The sequence below is a fragment of the Serinus canaria genome, chromosome 1 (assembly GCF_022539315.1).
Source record: "Serinus canaria isolate serCan28SL12 chromosome 1, serCan2020, whole genome shotgun sequence".
NCBI lineage: Eukaryota > Metazoa > Chordata > Aves > Passeriformes > Fringillidae > Serinus > Serinus canaria.
In genome coordinates this window covers 124,921-137,010 of record NC_066313.1, presented here as the reverse complement: position 1 = coordinate 137,010, position 12,090 = coordinate 124,921, and the positions used below count along the sequence as shown (strand labels likewise).

The following is a 12,090-nucleotide window of genomic DNA, read 5'->3' as shown; positions in this document are numbered from 1 at the left end:
CCAAGACCTTAACAGCACCTGTGATTTCAGCAAAACTATTCCCTAGAGAATCAATCAAATCAAAGTTTACTAATAGGTGTCTTTGAATCAAGGGATTTGGTACCTTGTCATTTGAAGACACTTCTGTCATCAGAGACTCCTCATCCATAGAGAGATCTGACTCAGCCTGACGCTCTTCCTGCTTCTGTTGCTGGTCCAGCTTTATTTGATTGCCCCGGCACAACAAGATGCTCAGAATGTCCACATAGAGGTCAACGAGTTGAGGACCCAAAGTTTTACCAACCTATGGAAATAAAGGCATCTTGGAAGTGAAAAAAAGAGGAGAACGGGAGCAGAAAGGTAATTATCCAACAGGAATTGGAGTTAACTAAGAAGTACTTAGATTACAGCTTCTCCTTGGGGAAGGAACCACTTCTCTATGTAGAAACCTGATTCTAAGAGAAGTCTCAGGTTGCCAAATAAATATTGATAGATTTTCATTTATACTGTGACATTTGGAGTTATACAGGCTAGTGAATTTTACCCTCTGGAAAGGCTTCTCAGGGAGATCCAAGAGCTGGATTAAAATCTTGAGCTTATTTGCACTCACACCCATCAGTAAGGTAACCCATGCAAAGTAAATCCAACACTCTTCAATAATCAGAAGAACTGACATTTGTTTACATATTAGGTGCAGTTTTGCATGGTGCTGTGCAGCCTCAGAGCCAAGTGGAGAAAAAAGAGCTACAGATTTGGAACCTAAGTTTTAACAGTCAAGTAATTTGTACCTTCTACCTTAAAATAAACCAAACATAACCACAGTATTATTACAGTATTGATCTTACACTGCTGAAGTTCTCCACTGTGGATTTCAGGTATAGCAGCACGTGCTTTACTCCCAACAGAAGCTGGTCAGGGGGAAGCCAGGAAGCCAAGTCTCTCAATTTTGTTTGAACACCATCTTCCAGTAAGGTATTGCTTCCTCTCTCATAGGCACTCTTTAGCAAAGTGCCAAATACAGAATCCAGTGCCACAGTAGGTTCTTCACTTACTCCCTTGTGGTTTTTAAACTGTTTAAAGTGAAAAAAAGCATAAGAGAACAACAGTTATGAGTATGAAACCAGAATCTCTTCAGCCACCTTTGTTCTGAGGTGAGCTCTGAGCTGAACTTGGGCTGGAGCTCCAGGAGCACAAGTGTGCAGTCCTGCTAGAACAGAGCTGTCCAGCAGTGTCCCCAGGGGAATCTGATGTACTGTTCACTGCTGAACTGAGAAAAACTCACCACACCCAGCCCAGGGGGGCTGTGATCCTCTACCCACCCAGGGGGAACTCCAGGCACTGTAAACAGAGGGCAGAGCACACACCAGGCTCTGCTGTGCCTGGTGAGGAGTCTGAGTATCTCCCCTGAGCCCTGGTATCACCTCCCAAACACCACAGAGACCTCTAGTGTCATCAGAGAAAAGCCCTGGAGCAAATTTGTGTCCCAACGTGATCAACAAGAAATGCAGAATTAGCTCCATAAAAATGCTGTTTCTGATGGAAATGTAAACTCTGTAAACTGTGGGGGTTTTATAGGGACACTGGCTCAAGAATTCAGCGACTTCAGGTATTCCATACCACAGATTCCTGGGATTGCTTGGGTATCCAGAGTTTATAGTATTGGTTAAACTGGTAGAGCTGAGGATATTTAGCAACTTTCAGGGACTTGAGATCTTTGTCATAGAGCTGGAACATCAAGCAGAGAGCAAGGGGTTCTCTCTGAGAGTGCAGGAGGTCAGTGAAAACAGCAACAAGGTACTCCACAATGTGTGCTCCTAGAAAAGCAAAAATAAATTAAACAATTGACATGAGCATAGATCCTGAGGCAACCCTCCTTACTGTGGGCCTTGTCAGCAGCCCACAGAGCATCATGCAGGAAAGTACTGAAAAAGTGTTTGTAGTGACCTAGACAAGTGTTTGTTCCTGACTGAGGTAGCTGAAAAATCCTCCACACATTAGTTCTTGCTGAAGCAAATAATCCACCTTCACTGTGCTGTGCTAAACATGCCTGGTTTTTAACAGGAAGGTGCCAAGCACCACCTGAGAGAAGAACTGATTTGTACTGGGGGGCACACACCCCAGTTAATGTGTACAAGTTAAACAGAATTTTCTTTCAGAACTGGGACTTTCGGTACACCCCAGGTGCTTCTCGACTGCCAAATACACACAGAGGACTTAGTGCTGTGGTGATGGCAAATCCTGCTCCAAGCCCACCTGTTGCCCCTATGATTTTAACACTTTCCTCAAGGAGGTGGTAGAACTTTGCAAAATTTGCCACCAGAGCTTTATTTCTGAAGTTGTCTTTAGAAAATGCATCCATTTTCTACTTAACAATGCCGTCCTCTCTCCCTGATCTCGGGAAGAGCAGCCCACAGGCATGGAAACCACCTTCCTCTCCTGACCTCCACTCTGTCCTTAAACACTGTGTTACTGAAGCCAGCTACTTCCAGAGCAAGATGTCCATGCAGGGACAGTGTCTCTTTTCTTTAGGGTCAGGGAAAAGGGGCAGAAGCACCTACAGAGCTTCAATGCCTCTCTTTGAGCATGAAACATCAGGAATCTGCACCTCCTTCTGCTTGCAGGGAAGATAATAAATTGTCTCAAGGTAAAAAATGATAAATGGTAAAAAATTATTAAAAATAGGTAAAAACGACGCCACTTTCACACCACTGATAGAAATGACACATAAAACCAAAAAAAAATCTGTACCTGTTCCATCTTCAGACTGAAGCAACAGTGTATTCCTGGCTTCTAATGCAGCAGGGACAACAGCACTGAAGGGAAATGTTTGAATAATCATGTCTTCATTTAAGGAAAACCCAATTTCTTCATCGAAGTCATCACTGCCCTCAATCAGAACATCCACCATATCCAGGACATCTGTTAAGTGAAGGAAAAAATGTAAGCAGAGGATCCAGACTAACTGGAAAAACAACAGAGTTAGAATGCAACGCTCCAGGAACACAAGGCATCTTTTTAGTTGCTAAAAAATAAAAAAAAAAGAAAAAAGAAAAAAAAAAAGAAAAAAGCCACGTTTGTCAGGCAAAACAATGTTAAGTGCAACATAAAAAAATCACAGCTTTCAATGCTGCTGTCCAGCACAGGTTGCCCAGAGAAGCTGTGGCTGCCCCCTGGATCCCTGGAAGTGTCCAAAGCCAGGCTGGACAGGGCTTGGAGCATCCTGGGCTACTGAAAAGTGTCCCTGCCCATGGCAGGAATTGGAACTGGATGAGCTTTAAAAGGTGCCTTCCCATCAAAACCATTCTGGGATTCCATGATTCTGTGAACAGCCCCAGGCAGAAGGACTAATTTTCCATTTTAGTTCAAAAATGCTGTTGCAAGAGCATGAGGAGAGGTTTCAAATACTGTTAAAGTGGCACAATCACATCAAAAATTATGTTTGGGGGTAAACTGGTAACTTTGCAATTCCAATTTCTGATGCCAAGTACACATAGAGGGCTGAATCCTGGAAGTCCTTACGTAACAGGATTTCTATAGTTATTCATCTCCAGTTTGCTGATTAGGGCTAGAAAATGTAGCCCCAGGTCATGGAATTCTGTTGTTGAGGGGTCACCACATACCATCAATGTGAGAGACAGGGATGCTGATGTTATCAGAGTCCTGTTTAAACATAGCAACCTGGAGCATGCTGGCTTCCTGAACCACGTCTGCTGCCTTGTCTGTGTAGGGATAGGGCTTTGTCACCAGCTTCAGCAGGATCTGTCAGCAAAGGTGGGGAGAAAAGTAAGTGCAATGGCTGTCAAGGGCAGGGGAACCACCTGTTGCTAAGAAAGACAATGAGCTAAAAGTGGTTGGAAGCTGGGCAGCTTTTAGGAGGACAACTTCCATATTACTTCTGCAGGATTCTGTCTATGGCTCTTGCTCTACAGGGGACACTGATGGAAAAAAATGAAAGTCCACTGCAATTTGGCATCTAGATTGCTACCACAGACTGAGTCCCTGGGGAGACCACACTGGAAATGAAGTATCCTGAAGAGTAAACAGGAAATGTCAGCTTTCCTTGTACAAGATCACAATTTACTGAGGTCTGATAATTTTGGCACCTCAAGAGGAGATAAAAGCTATTCCCACATACAACACTCCACCCTTATACCAACAATGCCATAATAACAACTGATCTTTTTGGATTTAATTTTCCTCCAAATAATTTCGCTGTCCCTCCTGCTGAAGGCAAGAACAATCCCACCTCTGTATAAAGAATCCCAAACAATGCTTTTCTCAGAATTCACTCATTGGTCTTTGACAGGTTTCTCAACAATAGCAACAAAATCTCTAGTTTCCACTACACCATTCTTCACATAGTTTATGCAGCTAATTAGCTAATTTGAACACTGTTACCCTTTCCAAAAATTGAATCACTGCTTCCTTCTGGTCTTCTTTTGTATTATCCAAGTGTTCCAGCCAAACTGAAAGTTCCTTCCATGTGTACTCAAACACTCCACTGTCACGTAAAACCTGTCCAGGAAACAAAGGGGGAGGTGTGTAAATAAGCCTCAAACTCCTAAAATACAAAACCCCAAGAGATACAGATCTTTTTGTGCAGTAACTTCATGATTCCTTTTTTTGGGAAAGAAAAGAAGGAGAGCAGGTTGATGAAAAGAAGTATCTGTGACTCTCCTCACCCCCTTAGTTCAAGAGGCCTTATTCCCACTCACTAGGGGGAGTTAGACTGCATAGTGGACAATAAAAATCTTACTTCTAGAAGTTTTGGAAAGCAGGTTATACTGCTTTCAGAGGGTTGTACATCTTTATATCATCACAGGCAGAAAAAAAAAAAAGCGCCTTAAAAATACCCTGTATGGGAGATTTAAAACCTGCTGATCTAACATAAAGGAAAATCATTGCTAAATTAAACCTAAATTAGGCTACTTGTACATAAAACAATTAGGCAGATGGATAAACAGTCACATAAATGAGCAGTGGATTGCAACCACAGCAAGGTCCAAAGAGAAGTGCAAGTTGTGGGAGGTAGTGAGGTAGACCCAGATATACCACAACCAAGAGACAGGCTTTGACATATCTAGAAATTTTCCCCACTTTCCTGCTCTCTAAATTCAGGCCCTGACCTCAGGAACCCAAACTAGGACCCCGTGGTTAAACTCCCTGCCCCTAGCTGCCAACAAGAGAGGAAACCTTGCCCAGCTTCCTGACTCTGGCACCCACACTACACAGGATCAATCTGTGCCTTTGCTTCTCTCCACACACAAATAAAAGGAAGCCATCAGAACTCATTTGTTCTACATTTACTCTGTGCACAACACCAGCAACTCTAAAAATAACTGCTGCTTACATCAATCTGACAGGGTAATTCATTTAAATAAAGAAAAAATGAAGGAAAAAGGATTCATTTTAATATAATCGACTATTTTTGGCCGAGTCTTGAAATAGAAATGCACTTGCAGCTCTCACAGAAACAGGCAGGAACAGAATGTGAAATCCAAAAACAAGCCTTCAGTTACGTGGCACAGCACAGAAAAATAAGTCCTTACCATCTATTCTTAGCAGCCTTTCTGCTGACATAACTGCCCTAACTTCCCTGTTCCTGCACTCCAGAGAAAATGCAATGGACTGAAGTGGAAAGTGGACACAAGAACAAGTAAGGCAGTCCATGTTCCCACCTGGCAAAAGAAATCTAAAACCACCAGAAAAACTGCACATTTTGAGCAGGTTTTGGTTCAGACATTCATTACTGGGAGACCAGGAGAACCTGCCTTTAAACCCTTGCAAGGGCCAAGGGCAACTAAACCCCAATTCGATCACTGGAACTTTGGTCTGGTGGACTGAAGATTACAGTGGCACTCTCTGATTCGAGCTAAATGCAAAGATTCAATGCACAAAGCTGGGTACAAATTGGTGTGCCATGAATACTGCAGGACACTGCATGAAGAGCCCTCTCCAGGGCCAGTACAGCTTCCTGGATTTTCTCTTGGCATGTCAGTTTGGTTGTATTTATTCCTGATGTAAATCTCTACCCCTATTCAGATAACTAAAAGATGACCTCTTTTAATAAGGTGCTAAAAACAACAGCCTCTGATGTCTTGTGGACTTGCAGTTGACCAGTATTTCCTGAAAAGTCAAATAACTAACTTAAATGTACAGAAGGGGATTTTGATTGATTTTTAAAGACAAAAAGTACTCCTGGCATCAAAGCTTGGACCAGACAGTAGCAGAGAGGACTATTTTGCAGGGCCAGAGCAAACCATCTAAGGCTTATGCAAGGCTGGAGTGCTGAAGTACAGATTAAATAAAAAATGATAAAAAATTAAACTCTAAAGTAATCTCTTCTTGATCAATGTCAAGACCTTTGCAGGCACAAATTACATTAATTTATTACAGTGCCAGAGTTAATTCAGCCTAGGAGGAGTGGGAAAACATTAAAGACATTTTCCTTAATCTTTCATCAACTGCTGCAGAGAAGTCAGTTCACAGCATTCATTTCCATAAAATATTTTGTTAATAGCCTGTTATCTGACAGCAAATCCCAACAACAGTCACAAGAAACAGGAAAGGAGACTCTGTTGACCACACGACCATGCAGTAAAGGTATCTACTTTAGGAAAAAATTCTACAATCCTGAAATTTAAGACCAGTGGAATATAGTGAATATCCTGATATTTCAATTCAAATGCTTACCTTGATGATTAATTTTTTGGTGGAAACTTTCAGATGAGAGTGGGTACTTGAAACAAACATTTTCATCAGTAAATAGAAGACTGATTTTTCACCAGATATCTTCTCTGTCTCAGAGATGTTCTACAAGAAAAATATATTAAAATTCCTCTGCTACAGCAACACTGTACAGGACTATGTTGCACTGAGACTGATGTGTAAGGTGAGTGTGTTATAAGGTAAGTGTGTTAAGTGTGTAAGGTAAGTGTTTACAGACCTGCCCCAAAGTCCCAAGGCCAGAAATGAAGGGGATCATTTACACAATTTTGCATTTCATGAGCCAGGATCATTGTACTCACTTGTAAAATGCTTTCCTGGAAAGTGGAAGAAGACAGCAGCAACAGAAACCCCAGCTGCTACAAGGACCCAAGACAAAGCCACCTGCCTCATCAATCATATTTTACTCCCCAATCATTCCATGTCTATCCCTGTTACAACACCCCGTGGGTGTCTCTGCTTCTCCTCAAAGCCAAGTCCACTCCTTTCTCCTGACATGACAAGCAAGCTCTTGACAGAGCTCTTATTTTACAAGCCTGCAGTAAAAAAGAGAGCTGGGGCCCTGATGGTTTCCACTAATTTTGGGGAGCATTAAAAAATGTTGGCATCTTCCTTGGGAAGGGGTGGAATGGCTGCCATCAATGGCTCATTTCCCTGATCTGCAACCTCAGGCTTTCCAGACAAGGGGAAATCAGCACATTGTCACTTGTGCTCCTCTCCAGAGACACAAAGAGCTACTGGGACTTTCTCCTGTGCTCACCATGGACGGAAAAAATGCTGTCCCTGTAAAAAACCTTTCAGATCAGAAGGGATCTTTCATCACTGCTGAGAATGTAACTCCTGCTGGCTTTACAGAAGGGTCACCTCCTAAAATGACAGGACTAACTTAAAACTAGGCAATGCCAGATGGAAAGATTTGAGGACAACAGACCAAGGAAAGAAAGATTTGCATCGGCCTCTTACCTGTACTTTGAACCAGGCAAACTTATTGGCGGGAAGTTCCAAAGCCACTTTCAGGATATGGTGCTGCAGGAGAGGAGGGACCTCCTCCCGCAGGCCCTTTTCAGTGACTATACCTGAGGTGTGAAAGCAAGAAACCAGCTTCAGTTTGGTCCAACTTCTTGAAATCTCAGAATACTCATGTTTTAGGGTTTAAAGCACAACGGTGAGACAAGCTGGCCACTCAAAGATCTTCATATCATGGGATCCCCAGACGTACTGCAACTAAAGTTGGCCAACCCAAGGTGAGAATCCAGCCCTCAGAGGGAGAAAAGCAAACATTCCCTTCTGCTGTGGACTTTGTAAACAGCCAGAGAAAACAGGGGAGGCAATACAAATACCCATCACATACCTTTAATCAGCTTGCTAAAATCAAAGTTGCTCTGTGCTACCAAGTGGGGCACAACCTTCTGATAAAGACATATGACTTGAAGCAGTGCAGCTTTCAGAAGCAGCATCTCAGCATCATCTGAACCTAAACAAAATGTTTCCATCATTAGTTTCTTCTTTCATAGCAAGAGTGCACAGTGTCACACCTCCATTAGCCAGAAGGAGAATTATTAACTGTATTTCCAGCAGATTTGCCTCAGAAATGATCTGCTATCTTCCCAACAAGAAGAACGAGGAAAACACCTGTGGAATCTCCAGTTTCATTCCCCAGCATTCCTGTATGAACACTTTCAAAACTAAATCTGCTTATTCAGTGCTTAGATTGAGAGCTGCCATTTCTAATTTGACTCAGAAATGCTCACACATATAAAACACAACCAGAGCATCTGAATACTCACTGTAAGAATCCCACCCATCCCACTGCTGTTTAAGGCTGAATAATAGGAAAAAGTGAAGGAAAGGATATGGGCATGCTGCTGATTTCTGGGGACATTACTTTAGCTAATGTCAGGTAGGTTTGGCTGGTGAAGTGCTCGAGACAGTGCACTACAGTTTGGTGCAAATTTATTATTTCAGTTAAAAACTTTTTTCTTTCCCTTTTCAAAGTAATATTTTATCAGTGTAAGCTCCTGGCAAGAGGCAGATAACAAATACCCACATGAGAGAAACACCAATAGCACTTAAGGCAAATGTTTACTTCCTAGGAAAAGCCATCTCAGGTTTCAGTTGTAACATGAAGAGCCATAAAAGCTACTTGTTATCCAGTCATTAATGAAAGCAAGCACAGAACATGGGCCAAAACACATAACACCTAACTTGTTCCTATTTACTTGGTCTCCCTCGCAGAGTTAGGAAGAATAGGGTGAATGCCATGGATAAACTTTGTTTGCCTGAGTCTCAGCTCCCATTAGAAAAGAACTCTCTAGTGACCACAAGGCAAATAAAGCTGTAAAAGGTGAACTGGGAGCAAGTGACACAGCATTACCACCTCAGAATGCTGAGGAACTACAGCTACAGTCCTACAGAAATGAGCTGCTCCACTGCTTTCCAAGCCTTGGATTGTCAGTGACAACATTTTGCTGCCAAAGGGAGGCACAGAAGGACATCCACTGAAAAGCCTTTTGCTCCAGGAAGTCTCTCTGTGGAATATGCCCTGTGAAGGGTAAAACTGTTTGCAGATTAATCTCTAGCCCACAAGGAAAACTTCACAGGCCATTGGCCAAGATACAGACAATCCTGAAACTCCCCATTCCCTGCAATGGAACTGTGGAAGGAAGCCCTTTGGGAGGGACACTGGATTTGAGAGAGGAAAACTGAAGCCTCCACTCCATCCCTTCCCCCTCTTCCGGCACTCATCATTCCACTCCTGTGTTAAATCAATACAAGCATTTGTGTAGCCATAGTAACTAACTGCTAAAAAAACCACCTCCTGGTGAAATAACTCGGACAAACAAAAATCTCTCCAAAAATTATTTTTCAGGCATATCAGTCTTCCTGCCAGTTTTATTTTGTGGCTGTGAAACAGCTACTAGCATGGAAAGCTCAAGGGCAGGAGGGCTGAATTCAATAAGAGGAACAGCAGAGCCCTGCACCTGAGGAGGAACAGCCCCATTCACCAGTACCTTCTGGGGGCCACCCAAGCACACAGCAGGCTGCCAAGGAAGGCCTGGGTGTCCTGGTGTCAGGGAGCTGCTCCTTTCCTTCCTCTCAGCACTGGGAGGACAAACCAGGAATGTTGTGCTCAGGTCTGGACTCCCCAGAAAATGGTAACACAGGGGAGAGTCCAGCAGAGGCTCACAAAAATGGTGAAGGGACTGGAACATCTCTCCTGTGAGGAATGGCTGCGGGAGCTGGGACTGTTCAGACTGAAGAGAAGGCTCAGGGGCATCTTACCAACGTGTATGAGCACCTGAGTGAGCGTGCAAAGGTGACAGTGCCAAGCTCCTCCCAGAAACACCTGGGGGCAGGAGCAGAGGCACAGGGCACAAAGCGAAACACAGGAACACTCCGAGCATCAGGAAACACTTTTTGACTTGAGCAACCATACAGGTTGCCCAAAGAGGTTCTGAAGTCTCCATCCTTGGAGAGGTTCAAAAGCTGTGTGAATGTGGACCTGGGTAACCAGATTTAGGCAGAGGTATCAGGCAAGATGATTTACAGATCCCCTCCAAACTCAACCATTCTGTGATCCTGGGACAGCCAAGTCAAACTGCTTAACCTTCTGGGAGCAGTGGCAGCCTACATGTTGAACTGGGATCTCAGGCAATTCTAATGGCCTGAACATGAACTGAACAAAGCAAAGGTGAGCAGTAAATACACAAGTGAGATCTAGATTCTCCTGAAGTTAAGGGTAGGATGAGGGTTCCACATCACTCATTCCCACAGAGATAGAAGCTGTAACTCCACCTGCTTTGCCTACCATGCTGCTCAGCAACTTCTGTCTCAGTCATTGCCTTCACAGTGGAGACATCTCCTTCCTTTTTCTCTGCTGGGCCATTGTGGTGTTCTCTCTCTTGCTTCAGAAGGGACTGCCAGACAGCCACTATACTAGTCATGTCTGGTAAAACCTGAAAGCAAAAAGGGTAAATTGCAACAGCTCTCCTTTGTAAGACAAAGATCCTGTGATAAATACATCCCCAAATACCTAACAGGAAGATTTGCTACTCTTCACAAAGGTTGGAAGTGACCTTGTGTGCAATCAGAGAATGGCATAAAATCAAGCACTGTACTTCCACTTCTGCCTAACATAAGTACTGGAAAGAACATTTCATTGAAAAGGCTTCCTGTAAAAAATTTGTTCAGTTCTTCTTCCTCATGGCATATTTTCAACTCAAGTGCTCTCTTGTCCAGTAACTTCTGAGTAACCTCTGCTGGCTACACTGACTTGAACCAGGAAGAGAACTTGCTTCCTGCTCTTGGAAATCATTTGCAGCACAACAGCCATTATTGCTGCAGATCTGTCTTCCCACAGAATTTTATCTGCATTCCCATCAGACAGACATGTCAGGAAGCGTAGGCTCCTACCTCACCATTTAACCCACAGCCTCCCCAGGGTACCATCTCCTGGCACCTCAGCTGCAACCACTCCAGGACAAAGTACAGGGGGGAGCAGTTGTCAGCTGCAATTGCTCCTTTCTTTCTACCTTGCTGACAGCTTCTCTGTAGAGCTGCACAAACTCCTGCCCTGCTGGCAGTGTGTAGATTTGTGACCTTTGCCAGGTTTCTTCAGACAAACAGTGCTGAATGTTCCTCAGGGCTCTTCTCAGCACCATGGACACCAGTGATAGGATGGTCTGCTTCACCTCTGTGCTGGGCAACTAAAAGAAGGAAGCAAATTAATGACATTTCAGTGATTCCTGTTATGCTATGCAGAGAATCCATACTCTGAATGTGTGTTAAAATTGGTCAATGAATTACTTATTTTCTAGATCTTAGCTAGCAGTAAAGAATCCACAGGTTTTCAGATTCCCAGCCTAAAACAAGAGTGCACAGTGGCAGAACTGGTGCTTGTGAAAGGCACCTGGAATCAGTATCAGTGATTTTAATTCATTTTCCAGTGCTTCACCAAGCCAGATTTATGCTGAGGCAGATAACATAAAACGCAAGTAATTAACCAACTTAAGAAATTTCTTGAATGATCACACACTAAAATGAAACAGTACAAACTAGGACAGAAAAGTCATTGAAATACTATAGACTGCTCTTACATTTAGCCCTAAAATGTAAGAGCATTAAAATGAAACAGTACAAACTAGGACAGAAAAGTCATTGAAATACTCTAGACTGCTCTTACATTTAGCCCTTGGGTGAACATTGTTCTATTGCACACTGCAGGGACTGTTGTGACCATCACCACAGAAAGCAATCTGGGAAGAGGAATAAATTCTGAAGTCTTAAAAGAATTGGAGATCTCTGGTTGAGCCTCATAGATCTGAAAGAAAAGAAACAAAAATTTAAGCCCCATTGATACATTTCCGGAGATGACAGCTTCCTCTG

The 12,090-nt window shown here is 43.2% G+C and overlaps 1 protein-coding gene across 1 annotated transcript in view; it reads right to left on the bottom strand.

Annotated features, from left to right (window-relative positions):
• URB1 (URB1 ribosome biogenesis homolog) overlaps nucleotides 1–12,090 on the bottom strand; it is a 38,573-nt gene that overhangs the window by 16,453 nt on the left and 10,030 nt on the right. Inside the window, 12 exon segments of the mRNA XM_050975169.1 lie at nucleotides 104–283; nucleotides 825–1,049; nucleotides 1,597–1,793; nucleotides 2,728–2,898; nucleotides 3,600–3,738; nucleotides 4,378–4,494; nucleotides 6,673–6,792; nucleotides 7,669–7,781; nucleotides 8,057–8,179; nucleotides 10,514–10,661; nucleotides 11,238–11,411; nucleotides 11,888–12,025. Of these exon segments, the coding sequence (XP_050831126.1) occupies nucleotides 104–283; nucleotides 825–1,049; nucleotides 1,597–1,793; nucleotides 2,728–2,898; nucleotides 3,600–3,738; nucleotides 4,378–4,494; nucleotides 6,673–6,792; nucleotides 7,669–7,781; nucleotides 8,057–8,179; nucleotides 10,514–10,661; nucleotides 11,238–11,411; nucleotides 11,888–12,025 (1,845 nt within the window).